This window comes from Amblyomma americanum, chromosome 2 (genome assembly GCF_052857255.1).
Source record: "Amblyomma americanum isolate KBUSLIRL-KWMA chromosome 2, ASM5285725v1, whole genome shotgun sequence".
Lineage (NCBI taxonomy): Eukaryota > Metazoa > Arthropoda > Arachnida > Ixodida > Ixodidae > Amblyomma > Amblyomma americanum.
Window position 1 is genome coordinate 33,109,489 of NC_135498.1, and position 22,814 is coordinate 33,132,302.

At 54.2% G+C, this 22,814-nt stretch overlaps 1 protein-coding gene across 4 annotated transcripts in view; it reads left to right on the forward strand.

Annotated features, from left to right (window-relative positions):
* Positions 1–22,814, forward strand: part of LOC144120943 (telomerase-binding protein EST1A-like) — an 89,820-nt gene that overhangs the window by 51,343 nt on the left and 15,663 nt on the right. For all 4 annotated transcript variants that reach the window (XM_077653766.1, XM_077653768.1, XM_077653769.1 and 1 more), the window contains exon 16: positions 12,004–12,157. In XM_077653766.1, coding sequence (XP_077509892.1) covers positions 12,004–12,157 — 154 coding nt within the window. The remainder of the gene's footprint in view (positions 1–12,003; positions 12,158–22,814) is intronic.

Below are 22,814 nucleotides of genomic sequence, written 5' to 3' on the forward strand. Positions count from 1 at the left end.
CTCTTCTCTGTTGTAAACCTCCCCGCGTATCTGCTCGCTTGCACCACGGGAGCTCTTGCACGCCCATTCTACGCGTCGGTGTCGGGCTTATGTCCAAGTCGGTGCACCTGTCAAGCGGAGTTTGCTCCGAGCGCGCCGAACACGCCGCGGCATCGGGGCGGACGGAGGTGTATCGAATAAAACCGATATCGACGTTTCGGGGGCCCAGTATTGGGTCGGGTGCTTGCTCGCGCGCGGGAAAGAATGGATGGAGCGGGAGGTTGGGAATGAGAGGGAGACTGCGTTCCAATCGGCGTTCGTCACTTCCCTGCGAATTAACTCAGCCGCCGCACGTGCTGTTTTGCACGGAGTGCCCGGGTCCCCTCGCTCGCCCTTCACTCTCTCGCGCACCGCCGTCTGTGGAGGACCCAGCGCAGCGGGGGGTCCTGCGTGGGCGCCCAAATAAGTGCTGAGTCACGGTCAGGTGACTGAGTCACTGCTGCCGCCCCGCCGGCGCTTGAGGGGGGTTCTCGGAGCGGTCAGCGGCGGTGGTGCGCTGGCTGCTGTCCGGCGCGTTGACAGGGTCTCCGCTGCGGCGGTGCCCAATGACGCGTCGGTTGGTCCAGATGCGCGTTCCTGCAGCGTTGTCCGCCAGTGCGGGCTGCTTCTAAATAAATGTGACTCAGTGCGCGCCGGACAGGGAGTCCGCTTCCCCTTTTTGTGCGACAAGGTTGGGAGATTGGGGACCCTTGGGCTAGCTACTGTTGCGCCCCTCTCATCTGTCTGTGGGCTGCCTCCGGGAGGAGATGTACGGGGTCACCCGGGAGACGGATGCGTCTCGTCTCCCTCCTCTTCGTTGCGGATTCGGGGAAAAGGGGTCGCGCTTCCGGCTTTCCGCTCCCTGGTGTCCGTCCGCGCAGCCTGCTACTCCCGCCGCCACTTCTCTGCGAGGACTGTTGCAGCGGTGTGTTCCGGGGGAAGAAAGGGGTCTCCGTCTCTTTGTTTGTCTCTCTGTTCCCCGCGCGCCATTGTTGACGTCCGGGGCGTGACGTCCGGTGTTGCGCGTGCTCGGTGCGTTTTCGCCGTCTTCCTGCTCCGGGTCGCCAGAGAGTTGATGGTCCTCGATCTCACGCGCGTGCGCGAGTAGTGCAGTAACCGTACCCCGCCACGTGTCTGGAGGGTCCCGATGACGTTCGTCTTAGTTAAGGGTTTGCCCCGCCACTGTCGTTATGGGGATCGAAGTCGGGCGAGAGCAGTCAACTGTACTCCGGGGATGGAGAGTGTAACTTGGGCGTTAGGGAGAGACGAGCCTAATGCCGATCGTTACCTTATCGCTTTTTTTGCTCCCTGTGCCTGCCGGTCGAGCGCTGGTTGACGTGCGGATGTAACGTCGCGTCGCGTGTCTATAGAGGGGGGCCGTACGCAGCAGCGCGTCGTTTCGAATGTGCAGACATAAAATCCTGCGTTACCTGTCGCCAGGAATGATCGCACAGCGAGCGAGGACGCTTAAAAGCGGGAAACGATAGGCTTTTTTTGGAACGCGTACGAGCTGGAAGAGTCGTGTGTATTAACGTTACCGATTTCTTTGACCGTTGGTACGGAAAGTAATTACTTGACCAAGGAGGTTGCCGGTGTCCGTATGCGAACTAGCTGTTTCTATTTGTTCCGTCGATGTCTTGAAAACAATAATAATAATAATTGGTTTTGGGGGAAAGGAAATGGCACAGTATCTGTCTCATATATCGTTGGACACCTGAACCGCGCCGTAAGGGAAGGGATAAGAGAGGGAGTGAAAGAAGAAAGGAAGAAGGAGGTGCCGTAGTGGAGGGCTCCGGAATAATTTCGACCACCTGGGGATCTTTAATCGCACAGCACACGGGCGCCTTAGCGTTTTTCCTCCATAAAAACGCAGCCGCCGCGGTCAGGTTCGAACCCGGGAACTCCGGATCAGTGGTCGAGCGCCCTAACCACTGAGCCACCGCGGCGGGGCTTGAAAACAGTCGAGACAGCGCTTCGCTGATGCCACGCGCGTATGGGATGCCTGCTCGTGCTCGAAAATTCCTACGATCAGTGGCCGCCGGATGCGGCGGGTAGTGAATAGGGATAATGAGATTGGAGTGCGCTCACGAATAGCAGCTTGCCAGTATCCTACAAGTGCAGAGAGTACTTTTGCATATTCGTTATGAAGTTGCTTGGACAACCGCTGGCTGAATGTTTACGTTGCTCTTGTCTTAACTCATTTAGCGAGTCTTTCTGCTCCTTGCAGACGCGTGTCGCACGCTTAGGGACCGAGGCGACGACGGAGGCTTTAAAGAAGCTGCGTATAGAGTCACTAAATAAAGACTTAGAGTACCGTCACTGCAGCACGGCGGTAAGCAGGGGCGGCCATTTTGTTGTTTATCATTGTTGCCAGATTGCCGCTTCGGCGACCTCGCCGCTAACTTTGGCCCGGCCATTTTGTAAACAACGCTGTTAGCCACCCTGCGCTGCGGCGGGGATCGTAGCCGTACGGCGTGGAGCCGCTCAGATGCAAACGGTACAGCTGTTGCCTTCAGTTTATGCTTTCGTCGTGCGGAGTCGGTCACCGGCAACACTCGCAGCGTCGCAGCACTAGGACTACCACAGTTGCCCGACTGAAAACGCATAAGCCACAAAATGGCAGCCCCCATGAACCGTCGCAGTGTAAACAAATATCACGTGATGCAAACTGACCAATGATCGTGGCGGCGGCACAGAACAATAGGAGAAAAGAGTGCCGGTACTCTAAGTCTTTATTTAGTGACTCTAGCTGCGTACTGGGGCTAGTTGGTTGTCAGACATAATAAAGGGATTTTAGCGCCAATTTTTATGGATTTTTATGGCGCGAGTGCATCTGTGACCGAACAGCGCCATGGAACAGTGTTGTTCCTTCTACTCAAGATGGGGTTAACGACCCATTTCCCAAACATTTCACCCTAAAGAAGCCGAGCACCAGGCTTGTACCCGTTGTATCACCGGTGTGTACCCGGCGGCGCTGGGGATCGAACCCCCCACACCTCCCGCATGCGAGGCGGATGCTCAAACGACTAGGCCGCCGCTGCGGTACTACACACAAGAAAGAAGCGCCCATGTTGTCTTCTTTCTTGTGTGTAGTACGTCTTGGCGCTAAAATCGATTTAATTTTGACGGAGGCTTTGTGCGCAAACGGTGGGTTTGAATTAAAATCCCAAGTGCCGGGCTGTGTGCGTTGGCTTTCTGCACACCGAGAAGGGAAGGCGGTTTTGTTACCGTAAACTTCAAACTCGGGTAAACACTGTTCAGTTCATGTAGGAGCCGCGGTGCGTCTTCTTTCCGTAAATTTTAAAAGCAGGCGTTGACGTACCGGTAGAACACCTTAAGCGCCAGAGTTAAGGTGATATGGAAACGCCGATCGCTGTGCCATCGGATACCTTCGCGTATACTATAAGCCGGTATCGCGAGTACTCGTGTCTTCCTTCGAATATCGATAACCTCGCTGTTGTTACTTATTGCCCACGGTAGCTTTCGAAAAGCGTGCCGTGAACAGAGGCACGGGATCCCAGAAGGGGCGCCAAAGTGGTGAAACAGTGTAATGCAGAAAGTTTGGCGAGTTGCTGATTCGTCGTGTTAGACTTGGAAGTTGGCATCAGCGGAGAAGACGGAGGGATAGGAGAGGCACACAGATCAACCGCCTGGACGTCAACTAGTCCTTTTACTTCAGAAAGACACATTTGCGCAGAACTACAAAGGGGGCAGCATGAAATTAAAGGCTACATGGGTGGGTGTTAGTGCACGGGTACACCACGTGAACAGGCACCCTAGTCGGCAGTTTCGTTCCTTGATAAAGCGAAATAAGGGGTGGTCACACAGTTATCGCCTTTTTTTTCAATGCCATAGGCCTTCTGCTCTTATCCTTTCCTGAAAAAAAAAAAAGATTTGTAGGGATATTATAAATGCCTACTGCATTGAAAAGAAAGGTGATAAGTGTGTGAGCACTTCTTATTTGGTTTTATCAGGGAAGGAAATTGGTTACTTGCATGCCTTTTCAGGCTGTGTACACGCGCACTAACACCCACCCATGTTGCCTTTCATTTTATGCCGCCCCCTTTGTATTTCTGCGCAAGTGTTTCTGCAGGGAAGAACTAGTTGACGTCCTGCGGTTGCCCTGCGTGCTTCTTCTATATTGCCGCGAATATTTCCAGTGTTTGTTCGTTTTTCAAATCTGCCGCGACACCACCTTATCGCTTTGTTTGCGACGCAAGACGCGACTAGATTTATCTCGATTGATCGCAGCCAGGCAAAGCTGATTCTACGTTGTTCCGGAATGTTCTAGTAACTTTGCGCTCTTTATCTCGAATGTTCGCTATCAGCTATAAATTGAGCACGGCCGACAGCGGCGGGCATTCTGTTCGACGACCGCCGAGCACGCTTGTCGCTTCGCCGCCGCCGAGTGATTCAGTCCATTTTGGGTGCAAGTCAGCCCAATAAACAGTTCTTTTAGAAGACCCTTTCGTCCGTCTTCATCGCTGCTTCGATTGCCGTCACCACTACGTGACATCTGGTGGAGGTGCTGGGTAACTTCCATGTTCCGGACGCCCCCTTCAAGTCGTGAACCCAGCCCTAAGCGCTTCACACCCGAGGACGAACCAGCAGCTCAGCGAGCCAGCCGACGTCTCCAGGGAGAGGAGCCTGAGTTCGGGAAACTGCCGGACCGCACCAGAGAGCGAAAAGACGCTGCTACCAGCACTGCAACCTCGCCAAAGATGTCGACACCGATCATACTGCAGCAGCCGCGGGTGCCGCCAACTTTCAATGGATCCCTAGGCGAAGACCCTGAAGAATGGTTGGACCAATTTGAGCGCGTGGCGTCATTCAACCAGTGGGATGATGCGGCAAAGATTGGACACGTTTTTTTCTCACTGGATGGCTCCGCACGCACGTGGTACGAAAACTACGAGTCGTCCCTCACGACATGGGAGCTATTCAAGAGAGAACTATTGAAGGTATTCACCAGTGTCGTGAGGAAAGAAAGAGCCGAACGACTCCTCGAGTCCAGGATCCAGCTTCCGAATGAGCCCGTCCGCAGTTACGTCGAGGAGATGAAGCGCCTATTTCGCCGCTCCGATCCCGGGATGACCGAGGAAAAGAAAGTTCAGTTTTTAATTCGTGGCGTAAAAGAACAACTCTTTGCAAGCCTCGTCCGCCAGCCGCCAAAAACAGTCGAGGAGTTTGTGCAAGAAGCCTGCACGATTGAGAAGACCCTCGACGTTCGAGCTCGGCAGTACAATCGCCCTTCCTCTGCCTGTGCAATCCGTTCGGACACGCCGGCCACCACCAGCGACAGCTTGCGGGAAGTTATCCGCGAAATCGTCCGAGAGGAGCTACGCCGATTACTGCCATCTTCCCCACAGCCACAAGCAGCGACTCTGATGGATGTGGTACGGGAAGAAGTGCAACAGGCACTTGGCACCCCGACGGCCACAGAACCCCAAGCCATGACCTACGCCGCTGCAGTAAGTACTGCTCAGCCCCAGCGACAACCCCCACGTCCTCCCCGAGATGAGCCAATCGTTCCACAACGCCGCCTCCCAGCCCCCGCCCGCCCAGCGTATGACCGACGCTCAAGCCCCAGGAAATGCGACGCCTGGAGGACTTCCGACAACCGGCCGTTGTGCTTCCATTGCGGTGAGGCCGGCCATATTCTTCGTCACTGCCCGTACCGATGTATCTGTCTTCGAGGATTTGCCGTTAACGCCCCACGACCACGCTTCGGACAACGTCCGCACGAAATCGACGAGTACCTGCGTCGAGAAGAGTACACGCCGAACCGCTTTTCGCGCTCACCATCGCCGTCAACCTCGCGCTTTGCGTCGCCACGCCGCAGCTACGCAGCCGCGGTACGAGGAAGGTCGCCCAGCCCCCGTAGGGGAAACTAAAGGCAGCAACCTCTGGAGGTGAGGTTGCTCACGAGCTAAACGCCGAAGATCCTCCACCAACCACGCCCCATGAAGACGCTGCACCCGCGACGCCGCATGAAGAACAGACACTCGCTGCACCGACGCCGCACACAATGAGAACCTCGACCACGACGCAAGCTACCTTGAAATCGGCGCCGCCACCCAGAGGAGCTTCGACCACACGCCCAACCCGTGACTCGCATACGCGACGAAGCCGTGACCCGACGCCGAGAGCGACATGCAATGCAAGTGCCAGGACCTCCGACCTAGAAGTGACTATCGACGGCCGGAAAGTTACCGCTCTAGTCGACACAGGAGCCGATTACTCGGTGATGAATGGAACATTCGCTGCGCAGCTCAGAAAAGTCACAACGGCTTGGGATGGCCCACAAATTCACACCGCTGGGGGCCACCTCATTACGCCATCAGGACGATGCACTGTCAAAGGACATACTTATTCGGCGACCTTTGTTGTGCTACCGCAATGCTCCCGCGAAGTGATCTTGGGTATGGATTTCCTTAATGAGCATCAGGCGATCATCGACCTGCGATCCAAGCTGATCACGCTTTCGACAGACGAAGCCATCGCTTCGATGAAAACTCGGGAAAATCACGTTGCCCTAAGTGTCCTGGAGGAAGAAGTGAGCGTCCCACCCCGTTCAAGCGTTATCGTGACCGTAGGCGCCACGAAAGCCATAAACACTGAAGCCATCTTCGAGGGGAACATGCAGTTGCTACTAGACCGAGGAATCAGCATCGCAAGAGGCATCGCACATTTCCGCAATGGCCAGGCCGAAGTACTGCTGACTAACTTCAGCGAAGAATACCGGCATATTAACAGAGGAACGACGATTGCTTTCTACGACGAAATATCTGACGTACGAGATTCCTTCGCCCTCTCCGACCCCTCCGCAGAAGATCCGCCTGACCAAGAGAACTCGCCCACTTTCGACATCAACCCTGCCCTGCACCGGAACAGACAAGACCAGATCCGCAATCTGCTTCAAAACTACAGTGAGTGCTTTTCGACATCGTCGAAGGTGCGACAGACGCCAATTGCCAAGCATCGCATTATAACGGATCAACACGTCCGACCTCTCCGTCAAAGCCCCTACCGTGTGTCTCCGCGAGAACGACAAGCCATCCGGGACCAAGTCGAAGAAATGCTTCGCGACGAAGTCATCCAGCCTTCAAACAGCCCATGGGCGGCACCGGTTGTTCTAGTGAGAAAGAAAGACGGCGCACTTCGATTCTGCGTGGATTACCGCCGCTTGAATAACATAACAAAGAAGGACGTCTACCCCCTCCCCCGCATCGACGACACACTGGACCGCCTCTGCAACGCCAAATATTTCTCATCGATGGACCTCAAGAGCGGCTACTGGCAAATTGAGGTCGACGAAAGAGATCGCGAGAAGACAGCATTCATAACTCCGGATGGGCTGTTTGAGTTCAAGGTGATGCCATTTCGTCTCTGTTCCGCACCAGCGACGTTTCAGCGAGTAATGGATACAGTGCTGGCAGGCCTGAAGTGGAAAATTTGTCTGGTATATTTAGATGACGTCGTTGTCTTCGCCTCGAAGTTTGAAGAGCACCTCAAAAGACTTCGAACAGTACTAGACGCAATCAAGTCGTCTGGCCTAACCTTGAAAGCAGAGAAATGCCACTTTGCCTACGAAGAGCTGCTTTTTCTAGGCCACATCGTTAGCAAGGAAGGAGTACGCCCAGACCCGCAGAAAACAGCTGCTATTGAACAGTTTCAACCGCTGGCCGATAAGAAAGCAGTGCGCAGATTTCTCGGACTATGCGCATATTACCGACGATTTGTGAAAAACTTTTCGCGCATCGCCGAGCCCCTGACCCAACTGACGAAGGCAGACGTGCCGTTTAAATGGGAAGCGCCGCAAGCAGAAGCCTTCAAGGAACTTCAGCGTCGTTTACAGTCCCCACCGATCCTTGCGCATTTTGATGAAAACGCCGATACTGAAGTTCATACCGACGCAAGCAGCGTGGGACTAGGCGCCGTTCTCGTTCAAAAAAGTGACGGGCTGGAGAAGGTCATCGCATACGCTAGCCGTTCCCTTTCCAAGGCCGAGGCTAACTATTCGACCACTGAGAAGGAGTGCCTTGCCATCATCTGGGCTACGTCTAAATTCCGCCCCTACCTCTACGGACGGCCGTTCAAGGTGGTCAGCGACCACCACGCGCTCTGCTGGCTTGCCAATTTGAAGGATCCCTCTGGCCGACTCGCTCGATGGAGTCTGCGTCTCCAGGAGTTTGACGTCACCGTCGTTTACAAGTCCGGACGCAAGCACACTGACGCCGATTGCCTCTCACGAGCCCCTGTAGATGCACCGCCGCTGGACGACGATGAAGACTCCTTCCTGGGACCCATCAGCGCAAGCTCTTTTGCTCAGCAGCAACGCTCGGACCCCAACCTAAAAGGCCTCATCGAGTACCTGGAAGGCAAGGTTTCTTCACCCCCCGCTTCATTCAAGCGAGGACTGTCTTCTTTCTGTGTGCAGAATGAGGTCCTTGTGAAGAACTTTACAGCGAACAAAACAGCCTACCTCCTTGTTGTACCTACTTGTCTCCGCGAAGAAGTTCTACAGGCTTCACACGACGAGCCGACAGCTGGACATCTCGGGTTTACTCGCACCCTCCGCCGCATTCAAGACAAGTATTACTGGCCCCGACTGTCTGCCGATGTCGCACACTATGTGAAAACATGCCGAGATTGTCAGCGACGAAAGACTCCTCCCACACGACCAGCAGGATTTCTGAACCCCATTGAACCCCCCTCAAGACCCTTTCAGCAGATTGGCATGGACTTGCTTGGCCCTTTTCCAACGTCAACATCTGGAAATAAGTGGATCATCATAGCGACCGACTACCTGACCCGCTACGCCGAGGCGAAAGCCCTACCGAACGGAACAGCAGCAGAAGTGGCCAAATTTTTCGTGGAGTGCATTCTTCTTCGACACGGCGCCCCCGATGTGCTCATCACGGACAGAGGAACAGCATTTACGGCGGAACTCACGCAAGCCATCCTGCGCTACAGCCAAACCAGCCACCGGAGGACAACTGCATACCATCCGCAGACCAACGGACTGACCGAGCGCCTGAACAAAACCATCGCCGATATGCTCGCTATGTATGTCGATGCCGAACATAAAACCTGGGATGTCATCCTGCCTTACGTCGTCTTCGCCTACAACACCGCAGTGCAGGAGACCACCCAGATGACGCCTTTTAGGCTCGTCCATGGCAGGGATGCCACGACCACGCTAGACGCCATGCTGCCCAACGTTACAGAAGAGAACGTCGACGTTGCCGCCTACCTTCAACGCGCAGAAGAAGCTCGAAGGCTTGCCCGATTACGGATCAAAGATCAGCAGCGGTCCGACGCCAGACGCTACAACCTACGAAGACGCAACGCGGAATAAAAGCCAGGAGACCAAGTCTGGGTGTGGACACCCATTCGCCGCCGTGGATTGAGTGAAAAGCTTTTGCGCCGCTATTTCGGCCCGTACAAGGTTCTTCGTCGGCTGGGTGAACTGGATTATGAAGTCATCCCTGACGCAATGACTGCATCCCAGCGACGCCGCGTACGACCAGTTGTCCATGTAGTCCGTCTGAAGCCGTATTATGCGCGCTAAAGGCCGCTGCATTTCCATGCTCTATTTTCGCAAGATCCGTTTTTTTCCCTTACTAGTCGCATTATTTGTTTTAATGCATCGGGTCGATGCTTCTTTGAGAGGGGAGTAATGCCGCGAATATTTCCAGTGTTTGTTCGTTTTTCAAATCTGCCGCGACACCACCTTATCGCTTTGTTTGCGACGCAAGACGCGACTAGATTTATCTCGATTGATCGCAGCCAGGCAAAGCTGATTCTACGTTGTTCCGGAATGTTCTAGTAACTTTGCGCCCTTTATCTCGAATGTTCGCTATCAGCTTTAAATTGAGCACGGCCGACAGCGGCGGGCATTCTGTTCGACGACCGCCGAGCACGCTTGTCGCTTCGCCGCCGCCGAGTGATTCAGTCCATTTTGGGTGCAAGTCAGCCCAATAAACAGTTCTTTTAGAAGACCCTTTCGTCCGTCTTCATCGCTGCTTCGACTGCCGTCACCACTACGTGACAATATGTCTTCGTCTTCTACGCTGGAGCCAAGTTTGACTTGAAAACGGTGTACGCAAATCTGCTGTGCTTGAAGAGGTTGGCAAACTTGCTTAAATCGTTACTGAATTAAACTGTCAGAAATTTTAAACCGCGTTAAAGGCGCCGTCCACCGGAAAATTCGGTGTCGGCGTCGTGAGGGAAAAATCGCGGGCATGGCTCTGACGGGTGGTTCCAGAGAGCAACCTAGGAGGCATGTGGGCCACGTAGGTCACGTGACCTCGCTGCGTCATCCTACCCACCGTGGCATTTAAATTAGCGATTGGTCGCTTGGGAAGCGCCAGATAACCTGGGCCGCGCAAGGCCCACCGCTGGGGCCACCTGCATAGCTTAACCGCTGCACCACTGCGCCAGGAAGGGTGTGAGGACTCATGGGGGTCTATGAATGTAGAATGACCTTCTGCATATACAGGAACTGACCCATTGCGCTATCGCGACCCATTACCCTTAAGACGGAGCTTAGCGGAACAGGGAAAACGCAGCCAAGAACTTTGTGGAGTGCCGGACCTTGAGGGTGAAGAAATAAAGTAAATATTGCCATGACTGGGTTTCGAACCCGTGGCAGCGCGAACATATCAGCTTCGCAGGCCACTGCACGAGGGCGCTGTATCGCCACAACCGACCGCGCCTCGTGTTAAACTGCAACACACTCTCGCACTGTGCATTGCACGTCGTCATCTTCAACTGCCATCTGCAGCGCGATCAGATTAGATCAGCTTAACCTTGGTAACAGCTTTAACCTGAGTCTTATCGTCGCCAGACGTGCCGGTGACCCAGCAAAGCAAAACTATGGGCCAACTAGGTTAACACGCGTGCTTTCGCACGTAGAGCCTTCGTGATTTTTAATAATATAGCGCGAGCGTCGACCAAACTGCTGGTCAGCGCCTTATAACGGCGATAAGCGTGCGACACGGCGAGAGTTCGCGTGTGCGCACGAAGGGAAAGCGTCGTCTGCTACGCTGTTCTGATCGCGAGGACACGCGCCCTGCCACAACATCCGTTTCGCAAAAAAAAAAAAAACGGCGGGCATTAGCGCACATGTACATGACTAAGATGTGACACTGAGATGTGCTCTCCCCCCCCCCCTTTCTTTCCTATTACGGGAGGCCGTGTTGGCGAAGCAGAGTTAAGGTAATAAAAATGCAAGGAAAGAAATATTGTGGCAGGGCATCTGTCCTCGTCAACGGAACAGCGTAGCAGACGACGCTCTCCCTTCGTGCGCGTGCGCGAACTCTCGCTGTGTTGCGCGCTTATCGCCGTTATAAGGCGCTGACGAGCTGTCACAGTAGCGTCACAATAGAGAGAGCTGTGTGGAAAACAGTGATGCTGACGAAATCGGCACAGGGGACATGCACGATCTTTAAGCAGGAAATGCCAAAGGAAATACCTGTGATAATTGTAGGGGAAGCTCCTTGTTGTTTGAGGCAGGACTGGAGTTTTGCGGACTAAGACAAATAGAGTCAGATACCACGAGATAGTGCGGAGAGGAGGAGGAAACGGCTGAACACTTGGTACTTTTCTGCAAAGGGATTCACCCTACAGTGGAAAGCAGCTGGGCTGATTTATCCAAGGCATTGGGGTTTAGGGATAGTGAAGGGAAAGCAGATTTTAAGCAGGTAGAAGAAACCAAGCGAAGCTTATCTGGTTGGTGGCTAAAATCAAGAGTAAAATTTCGCAAGTCATGGTTAGGTGGCTTGAACCACCGCCCGATTTAAAGGGTTCAGCCTTATCCATCCATCCATAGCCGAAGTGGCGTGTGTAAGCCAGGCCACGAACCGTTCGGTCTTCAGTGCGCCACCAGCTTTGGTAGGCGTACTCCTGTCTCTTCTTCATGCAGTGACGGCGCTCTCATTGATGTCCATTGCTGACGATGTGCGTGCCACCCTTGCGCAGGCTGTGCTCCAGGAGCATCGGAGCAAGCAGGCGGCCGTGCTGGAGATCCGGCCGCGGTACCTCATCCCGGACACCAACTGCTTCATCGACCACCTGCCGCTCGTGCAGAAGCTGGTCGCGGACGGACACTTCTATGTCTACGTGCCCATCGTCGGTGAGCTAGCAAGGCCTATCTATACCCATCTACCTGCGCTAAACATGACAAGAATTAAAATTTCAACAGCGCCAGACAACGGGACCAGGCAGACGAAGATACAAACACGGCGCTGTCTGCTCCTGTTGTCTAACCCCCTGTAGAAAATTAGTTCTTGTCACGGAGCACCAACTCGCCTCGTCTGCCGTCCTTCTATGGGGAACCGGCGCTGCCAAGGTTGCACTGCAGTTGTTCCATTCGGTGACTCAAACTGTTTTTGTCAGCTGCTTGGGCGGCTGCAAACGCGAGAACACGTTCTGCGCGATTAGATACCCGCGTTTGGCTGACAGCATTCATTGCCTAGCTTCTCTCGGCGTAGCCCATATAGCTGACGCACGGCACGTGCGCCTGCGACAGAGCGTGGAGGCTGACGCCAATAAGCGCCTGAAGGTGGCGCGAAGTAGTACTAATAGTACTATCCAAAACTGCTTGCTCTTCTCGCTAGGCAGTGTGTTATGGCGCTGCAATCGGCACCGCAAACTTCAGCGCAAGTTCCCCATAGAGCGACGGTCTCGCCGAAGGTCCCGCGGCGGCTCACTAGTTGCGGCATTCGGGCGCTGTCCCGAAAAAGACGCGGGCTCGATCCCGGCTGCGGAGGTCGAATTTCGATAGTGGCGAAAGCCTAGAGGGCCATGTATTGTGCGATGTCAGTGCACGTTAAAGAACCCCAGGTGGTCGGAATTTCAGGAGCCCCCTAAGGTGACCCTCATAGCATGAGTCGCTTTGGGACGTTAAACACCCATGAACCATAAACCGAAGCAAAGTCAGGCAGTCCTTCATTTGGGGACACCATTAGGTTCAAAAGAGGCGGCTAAGATGTGATTTCCAAAGTGTCAAACTTGCTCCGACTAGCAGCGTCTGCAACAGCGTGCAGCAGCGCCCGCTTTTATCGCTTTCGTAGCTGGCGAAAGAGGGCGCCAAGTGTCGGCGCCGCTCGCAGCCGTGACTTGCGATCGACGTTGAAAAGCGAAACCTCTTCGTCGGGGCTCTCTCCGTGATTCATTTCGGATCAACCGTAAGCCTCAAGCCCGCTGCGATCTCCGTGTGAATTATGTTCTCAGAGCGGGAGAGTGTTTGCTGAAGGGCTGTCGCGAAATATGGCTCCCCTTGCTGGTCGCACCCCCTGCCGGCGCAGCCAGCCATCGGTGTCAGGCGGCTGGTGCCGTTCTTCAGGAAGAAAGATCGTTCCCCGCTCCTTCGGTCCCCTTCGTGGGCGTGCGGGGAATGAACGAAAGTACAGAAAGAGGAGCGTAAGAAAAGCGCGCGGCGCACGCACCGAGCAACCCTTTGCTCGCTTAGATTCGGTCGGCTGCGCCGAGGTGTCTTCGCTCTTTCCTCCTCCCCCACACCACGTGTGCGTAGTGTACACACGCACGTAGGCGCGCGGGCTTTGCAGTGGGCATGTGCCGATCCGAGTAGACGCGATCACGTTCGGCGGGCGCATGCGACGGCGGCTTGTATACGGCCGCCAGGGCTTATCCTCGGCGGACGGACCATGTATTACTTCGGCGGTGCAACCAGCCGATCGTAGCCGGTGATGAATAGCTTCCGGGCTCTGGCCCCGCTAATTCATGTTTTTCGACGAAAATGAGATCGTTGTCACTTTCGCTGCTCCTTGCTGCGTGTAGCTTTCGCTATCCCCCCCCCTCATACTTTCCTCTTTTTTGCCCATCGCCGGACGCAATCAGCTCGGCTTAACGAGTAGCCTCGAGCGGCGGCATCAGCGCGCGTGCCTGTGTGCGTGCGTGCTGGAAGGGTTCGATCTCTGCCTGCCATTGAACCGCCGTCGTTCATGCGTGCTGCGCACCGGCTGTACCCGCATCGGATGTTCCAGGGGGAGCGAGCGAGATGGGAGTCTTGTGCGAGGGCTGACTTCGGCAGATCACAGATGGGTGGTGGATCGCGCGGTGCTGGCGTGTTTTCGCCGCCTTTGTGCGCGCCGTGCGAGTGTACCCTATCGCGTGACGATTCCCTGGTTCGAGGGTCCGTGCTATAGCTCTCGCGCGGTCCAGCCGCCGGGCAATCGCGGGCGTCGTTTACGCCGCCGGTACAACGCTGATTTCGGCAGAATTGAGCTCGTTGTTAAGGCACCGACGCTGTGGCGATTATTCAGCGTGCCCGTTTACTGTTCGTGGGACGATGTTACTCTGCCGTCGCGAGACGTTCAAAGGGTAGCGAATGATCTCGGCTCAGATATGTGCTTAGCCAATTTTTAGCGCTTTAGGTGCAAATATGGTGTTATTATTGCTCTATATCGAACGTGAAGCTATCTTTATCGTCCGTCGGTAGGGCAAGGGTGGCCAGGACGGAGGTAGCGGCGTAGTTGGTTATGCTCGAGTGGAATCGCTAAAATACCCTGGGTGTCTTGAGACGGCCGCGTTTTTCGTACGCTGATCAACCAAGTTGGAAGTACCGGTGCCATGAAGTGAGCCAGTGCTCCAGCTCGCGAGTCCGTCTCCGTCAAATTGTTCGACCGTTGGCCCTGCTGCAGAGATAGGTCCGCTTGCTTAAGGGCTAACGGCATACCCCCTGAATCTGCGTCGCCGACCTCAGTGCGGCTCGTCCGTTGTAGGTGTGACGTCGACGCGTTCATTGGTCGACTCATCGTACGCGCCAGTGTGATCGCGGAGGGCCCGGTCAACGGTGGTAAGGGAGCTGTCCATCCTTTACATAGAAAAAAAAAGGGGGGGGGGGGGATACTGCTTCTTGATGTCACCTTTTAACCTGGAAAAAGAAAGGCAAAAACGCGAGTTTTTATTCCTTTCTAATTCTGTCTATGGTCTCAGCAATATTGTCCCGTAGTCATCGAAGCAGGGGGCAACAAGCGTGCTCGGCGGTCGTCGAACAGAATTCCCGCCGCTCTCGGCCGTGCTCAGTTTAAAGCTAATGTCGAACTTTCGAGATAAAGCGTGCCAAGCTACGAGAACATTCGGGGATAAGGTTGAATCGGCTCTGCCTGGACGCGATCAGTCGAGATAAATCTGGTCGCGTCTTGCATCCACAAATAAAGTGATAAAGCGGCGTGGCAGCAGCTTTAAAGAATGAAGAAATACGTTACAAAGATTCGTGGCAATATTTTATAAAGGCCGAGTTTGGACGAGTTGGTTTAACATGCTGAACGTAAAAGCGCAAAAAACAAGGACGAGAATAAGACTCGTGTTGTGTGTCTTATTCTCGTCCTTGTTTTTTTGCGCTTTTACGTTCAGCAGAATATTTTATAATTGCCGGGGGACGCGTTTTCTACATGGCTTCGTATTGCACAAGTTGAAGCTATTTTACGTAGTATTTCGATGACCTTTTCGTTATAGACCCACTACACTTTTAGTGGCTATGATGGACGCAGGATCTAATCTCTGCCCCGGAGGTCGCGTTTTGGTGCAGGCGAAATGCAAAAACGCACGCGCGTGCTGTGCGATATCAGTGCACGTTGTTAAGGAACCCTGCAGGTCGCCGAAATTAACCCGGAGCCCTCCCCTACGGCGGCGTCCCGCATAGCCCATGTACAACCCTGAGACGTTAAACCCCGCACACCGCTCGTCTTCTCCGGACGGCAACAAGGCGGTTCCTGTGCGATGGACAATGTTGCAGCCGCAGCGGACGGGCTCGAACACAGCGGCCGCAACTTGTTTTCGTGCGCGGCGCACGCAAAACGAGCAAACGCTATCACTGAAACTGTTCGGTAGCGTGTGAGCGAGCCCCGTGTAGAGATTTATTTCTCCGGTTTATTTCAGCCTGTCTGGTTTTGCCTCCCAAAATCGAGCATCCCTCGCGCCTCCTCCTCCCTCATGCGTCGATATTTATTCCCCCCCCCCCCCCCCCCCCCCCCGGCCGACTTCGATTCTGCCTCGCGAAGGTGGAACAGAGAATTTGTGGTAGCGGCGGCAGACCGACCACAAATTAACCGCTGGGCCGCGCCACGAATCGAGGCGCAACAACTGGCCCTCCGCTTGCGCCGGTGACACCTCCGAGCTCGCGAGATTAGTGGTCTGTAACTATTGCGGCGGTATCTTCGAAGGATGCCGCATTCTCTCGGCCCTCTTTCTTGTGTCGGGCGTTGTTCGGGTATTTCCGGAAATCGCCGCCCCTTTTTAATTAACTCCGCATAACCTGCGTCTGTTTTTGGTTCTTGCTCTCTCGGTGTGTTGCGCGTCCGTGTCGATTAATTTTATTTCGTCCGGTATGCGGTGTCGTTCTCGTAATGAACTTGCTGCTGCTGCTGCTCCTAACGCGCCAGGGGAAGGTGCGTCCTGTTTATGCAAGAGCGTGACATAAATTAATAGAGCCGACGCAGTGCGGGCAACGGGGTACGCGTTGTCAACGCAGCTCCATTTTCGTTTTTTTTTTTTTACCGTCTGCGGCCTTCGTGCCGCTTATCGCGCCCTCTGTCGGTGCGAAAAGCATCCAGCCGTAATCGCTTCCCAATTTGCTCCAATCTGGGGTCCTCCTATGCGGCCTTTCCGAACGCCGCCGTAGCCGACCTTTCCGCCGCATCTTTCTTTCTCTCTCTCTCTCTCTTTCTTTCTTTCCTTCTTTCTTTCTTTCTTTCCCTTTCTTTTATCTCGGCTGTCCGAGGGAGGCGACAAAGGCAGAAACAAAAGCCGCCTTTTTCTTTTTATTGTTGGACTTCTCTGCCTTCTCTTTCATTTTTTTTTCACCTCCATCTATTCAAATCGAGAAGAGAGATTGCGCACGCAGTATATCGCAATGCGTCGCTGCAAACGACACCTCTGCCAAAGCTGCGAATGGCTGTACCGCGAACGCGTCAGCCGCCACCGGCCGCTGTTGACGCACGACAAGCGTGAAGAACTACCGGTTGCCGCCGCGCGTTACGCAAAGTATGCAGATAGAAAGGGAACTTCGTTCCATATAGGGGCCGTTTGGCCGGAAAGGGGGAGGCGAAGGGGGGGTGGGGGAATCGCGCAAGTCGTGTGTCCGGGATCAAGATTCACATTCGGGGCAAACTTTGTCATTCTTTATACTTCAGCCTATCACTGTCCCTTTTTTCTCTAGCATCTCCTCCTCTCCCGTTCTCCTTGTCTTTTTATTTTATTCTTTAACCCTTGTTTTTCCATAGTCTCCGCCGTCGCGTTTCCCCAGCGTCTCAAGGCGAACAGAAAGTGGCCGCCCTTCGCTGAGAGAAAGCTTTGAAGGGGTGAGGTTTATCACGCTCGCGCGGGGCCCGCGCTGTGGAAGTCGCGCTCGGGTTTTATGGTTCTCCCAGGAGAGAGAGAGAGAGAGATGAGTGTCGCCCGCTCCTTCCGGAGGTGGTGGTGGTAGGCAGCTACCGGAACCATTAAAACAAAGCGTGCCCCGCTTGACGGCGCCTCCTGTTCTTTGTGATAACTTTCGGAGCGGGCCCGATAATGGCCCGTGGCTCGCACCTGAATCCGTTTCCCCTTCTTGGTTTTTGACGATTCTCTGACGGCACGAAGTCGAGCCTCCGAACGGCTTTGATAGTGACGGGACGCGCTCCCCTCGAATGTGTGGCTGCTCCTCGCGGTGGTCGGTGGCCACGCAGGGCCTGTTTCATCTTCCAGAGGCGCGAAGTGGAGGGATCGTCGACCGTTTATCGGCTCGTGATACGGGCGAGTCGGGGAATGCCGGGGTTGTTAGCGTGGGCCCGGCGAGGGGTCTAGTTGCGGGTGGTTTTACTGTGGGTGGTAGTGGTAGTAGCCATAGTCGTAACCGTAGCAGTAAGCCGCTGCCTTAAGCGGTAACCGCATGAGGTGATATTCCTTCGCGATACACGTCGCGCGATGACGCCGCCGTCGCCCATCGCTGCCGCTGGCGCAAGCAAACCGCACGAAGCGACGGGACTCGGCGTCGGAGCGGCGCCTTTTCAGTGTTGCTCGATTGCGGCAGCTTCAGCGTTCAGTCATTTTGCGTTAATTAACGAGTAGAACAACGCTCTTAAGGCTTCATACAAGATAAAACACAATAAAAACATTGAAAAATATATATAGGCAATAACTTTATTTTTAGTCGACTACACAAAGTCACGTGACGCAGAAAAGCGCGCCCGAGGGACGCTGCGATGAGGCGCCAGGCGACATTCCTGCGCTCTTGCGACTTACAGTGCGTGTAGGACATACCCACAACACCCTTTACTTCATTACTTCATTTACTTCATTAATGAGCCTTTCATTAAATTCTTGCATAGCTGCCATGGTGAGGGATGCGTCGGCTGTTGCTCCGCTCGGAAAGCCCACTGAAAAAAAAAAAAAGACTTTCGCGCGCAAGACGGATCGGAAGTAACTCACCCGCAAGGCCTACCGTCATTGGCTAGTCTCGCACGGCACTTCCGGGCGATGGGCGAAATTTTCTGCAAGCCCAGAACCTGGGCGACGCGATGAGCGACAGTGCTTCGGCGGCCCTCAGCCCATCGGGCAGCGTGTCGCCGCGAATTTTCGCCTCATGCGGTTTGCGCTTTAGTGGTTATGGCTCTCGGCTGCTGGCCCGAAAGACGCGCGTTCGATCTGGACCACGGCGGTCGCATTTCGACGAAGGCGAAATGCTAGAGGGCCGTGTACTGTGCGATGTCAGTGCACGTTAAAGAACCCCAGGTGGTCGAAATTTCCCGAGCCCTCCACTGCGGCGTCCCCCGTAGCATGTGTCGCTTTGGGACGTTAAACCCCTATAAACCAAACCAAACGTAGCCGTAGCGGTGTAGCGGGCCTTTCGGTGTCCGATTTCCGGCTTTGAAGCCGGGCCGGAGTGAGGACGCGCTGTGCCCGTTGGAACCTGACCTACGCGCGTCTGAGTCTATGCGAAAGTACCGGCCTATCTGCTTTCGATGTTACCGGCGTGTGAAGTGGTCTGGCAATTTTAAGAGGTTATACTTTTCAGTTGTAATGTTGGGGAGTGCCAGTGAGGCCAGAAATGGCGCAGTTCCACAACATATAGCTTTTGTATTTATTTTTTTCTGAGCATCGCTTGCGCGTTTTGATCAAGGAACAACGAAAAAAATAGTAGTAGGGTTTCAACGTAGCTGTAGCCTGTGGACGTGCGAAAGCATCTGTTTAGCATGGTTGGCTCGTGGTTTTGTTTTGCTGGGTCGTCGGCACGTCTGGCGACGATGATGGTTCGTTCGATGGTAGTATTAGTTGATGAAGACGAAGGCGTGCAATGCACAACGCGAGAGTGTGGTTATTAGTTCGATGGTAGTATTAGTAGAGGAAGACGATGTGCAATGCACAGCGCGAGTGTGTTGAAGAATTCACCGGTGTTGCGCTACCACGTGCTTTTCCTTTTTATTAACTGGGTTCAGGTGAATAGCCACCCGATTATTGGCCGATCCCCCAGTGTGGGTATGTGCCATCGTTTGATAGGCTAACAACAACAACAACAGTTTAACACGAGGCGTGATCGCAAATTGACTTTGCGTACATACGGCAGTTGAAGAGTTGAATTGGGGCCAGATTTAGGGGGTCGCTCCTAAAACTTAAAACTCGGGAGGGGGGGGGGGGGGGGGGGGGGGGCTCCTCCTTAAATCCACTGCTGGTGGAATTTCCACAAATGGTCATGCCTCCATGCACATGCAGTACAAGTACTGCTGCCCGCTCTAGGAGACCGCGGATGATGTTTCCCCAGTTTAAACACTGTGCTTCTCGGTTGCTTTCGTATACGTGTCCTTGACTCGTGGTGACGTTTGCCATTGCTGTCACGTGTGCTGGGCAGTGAAGATTCGTTACCGAAATCGGGTCAAGGTAAGCAACCGGCGCGCTCGAAAATGTGCCTCTTCTGTAGTGACGTGACCGATGGTGTATGGTCGCTGTTGTCATACATCTTACGCGTTAGCAGCGTTATTTCCGTGTCGTTTTTACGTTACGGTAAATACGCTGTGTGTCAACATTCTCTCAGTTTCGTAGCACCTTTCGCGGCGTCGGAAGGTCCGGGAATGCGCCGTCACGTGCACAACTTGGGAGACATCGCGCGGTCAGATTGCGTTGCTAACGCCAGAAGATTGCTGTTGTTACGCGATACCTACTTCTCGTTCATAAGTCGTGGATTTTTTTAATAATTTTTTTTTTGGGGGGGGGGGGGGGGGCAAATGCAGAGCGTCCACCAAAGATTCGGATCACCTTGAATAGAAGAGAGAGAGAGATGGGGCGGTAGCAGTGAAGCGTGGAGGAAGGGCGTAGTGTATAAATACAAAGAGAAATGAAAGGAGAGAGAGAGAGAGAGGGGAAAATGGAGGTACTTTCACCTTGGCAGTGAAATCGAGGCCGTTACCCACGGAACCCGATACACGCACGCTCTTCTCCTCAGCTCGGTGGGCGCATCCCGGCGGCGCGCGAAGTGAACAGCCGTGCATCGGCCATTATTATCGCCCGAGGAATAGCCGCTCCTGCCGCCGCCGGCTCTTCTCTCTTCGGCGGCGGGGCCATTCACACCGGAAGCGTTAAACGGGAGGGGGCGGGTGGGGGGCTTGAATGTGGTGGTGGCCACGTTGCTTGCTGCCTGCCGCCGCCGCTTTTGTTCGCCGCAAAGCGCGGCGGCGCTCGAGAAGAAAGTCCTCCTCCTCCTCCTCTCGGCTTGCGCGGAGGTGTTTTGTGTGCAGTGCGCCGCACGGGCGCCTCGGCAGCGAAAACTTCACGACTGGACACCCGTGGGGTAGTAGCTGCGCGTACTTTCGCGTGCCGCGGTTATCGGCTATCGGTTCGGGGTCGCACCGTAAAACACGACAGGTGGAGGTAGGGGGGGAAGGGGACTGCTTTTCGCCCGGAGCCGCTCTCGGGAATAGATAATATGAACTGGATGTTCATTTTGCGACTGTATATACTACGCGTTCGGAATGTCGGCGTTGGTGCTGCGGCACAGCCTCCTCCCCCCCCCCCCCCCCCCCCCCCCCCCCTCCGCACTCCCAACCTCCCCTCCAGTTGCTACCTGAAATAGTGGCTGCAAGTGCTGCTCGTGGTGTTGTGGTGCTTATCGGCACTGGCGTTAATTTAAGCACTTAACGGGAAACGGGAAAGCGAGGTCCGTAGAGAGAGAGAGAGAGAGAGGGGGGGGGGGGGGGGGGGTATCTAGTAAGTGTCTAAAGGTGCACTGGCTTCTAAGAGTACAGGTCAGGTGGGTGAGGGCGCGCATTTTCAGTATATTGCGTTTTTAGCCCGTACTTTCGATGTCGTTGGGATATTTTAAAGTTAGTTTGTGCGACGGCAATGCTCTCTCCGAACGCAACCTCCCTGTTTTCCCTAGGTGGTGTTGTTTTTATTTGAACTACTTGCATGCAGTTGACCGAAATCGGGCGGAGTTCATTCATTTGTGGCGGTTCCGCTCGGGAGACTGCCTGAATTACAACAGGAAGAAGCTGTGGGACGCTTTATAGGATAGGATAAACTTTATTGAGCTCTAGCGCAGGTCCTTTTATGTGGTTCAGATGAGTTCATCTCCGCAACGGTCGGTTGCCCCTATTCCAAGGCTGCGCTGGTTGCTGCCGTCAGCTGAGCTCGCCTTATTTAGACCAATCTAGAGCATACCCTCCCATTGTTCCGCACTTGGGTTTGGTGTAATGGGAACGACGTCGACGTTTTGACATGCCCATGTTATGTGATGTAGTGTAGGTTTTGTAACGCTTACTGTATCATCCACTGGGTGTGTGTCCAAACGAACTGGACACTATGCTTGCATTGACACGCAGTTATCTCCACGTGCCTAACGTGTCTGCGGATGAGGCGCACCGTCACTCTGGCTGTTTGTCTGCAGGGTCTGACTCCCGCACAGCTGCGCAACGTTTTCTTTCACGCTCCGACGTTATGCTCGCGCGGTTCCGCGAAGCGCGAAGGATAATCCACGCTTTCCGAGATTGAGGTCGCGAAAACAGTTCGTGCCGTACATAGACCCGGCGTTTCTTAGTCTTTTCGCCGATACGTCAAGCTAGCGGTGTGCAAACTGAGCGCAGTATAGTAACAGTTGCGGCCGCACGCTCTAAACACGCATAATCTTATACGGAGTAAAAAGTGAGTATGCTGCCCAAGTTCCGGAGTAGATTTCGGTCATTAAGTTTTACCCTTTGCAACTGAGGTGCATTCCCACTGCAAAGCATAGCAACTTGATGCACTTTGCAATGGAAGAAGGATTTTAAACGCGGCGCTGCAGGTTCTGAGGTTAGCGAATAAAGGAGATTGAAACGTGGATTAAAATCTTCGTATCTTTTAGAACTTAACATGTTTTGAAGAAGGAATTTGTGTCCGTTGCCAGCCGAAAGTATTCCGCATTTTCACTGATGGATGTCTACCTCAAATCTAAGATGACAGCTCACTCACTTAATTCCTCGCGTGTTCTAGAGTGCAGCGTTCAACGCGGCTGCGGCCAGGACGAGTCGGTCAGTGGAGCAGGCTTGGCTAGTAGCGTAGCGACGTGGGCTTTTGTCGGCTTGCTCTTGTTTTTACTTTTTGTTTACCGCTTTTTATCACTATAGTCCTCACTCCGCGAAAAAGACGCGCGCGCGTGTGTGTGTGTGTGGAAGGGGGGGGGGGGGGGGGCAACTCGGACACCCACCGGTAAAAATCCATCTCCCACCTACGATCCTCCACCCACCGGAAATGTACCCAGCAGTGAAACGAAAAAGCAACGGCGAAATCAAACTCAAATGGGGAGTCGATCATTGTGAGGG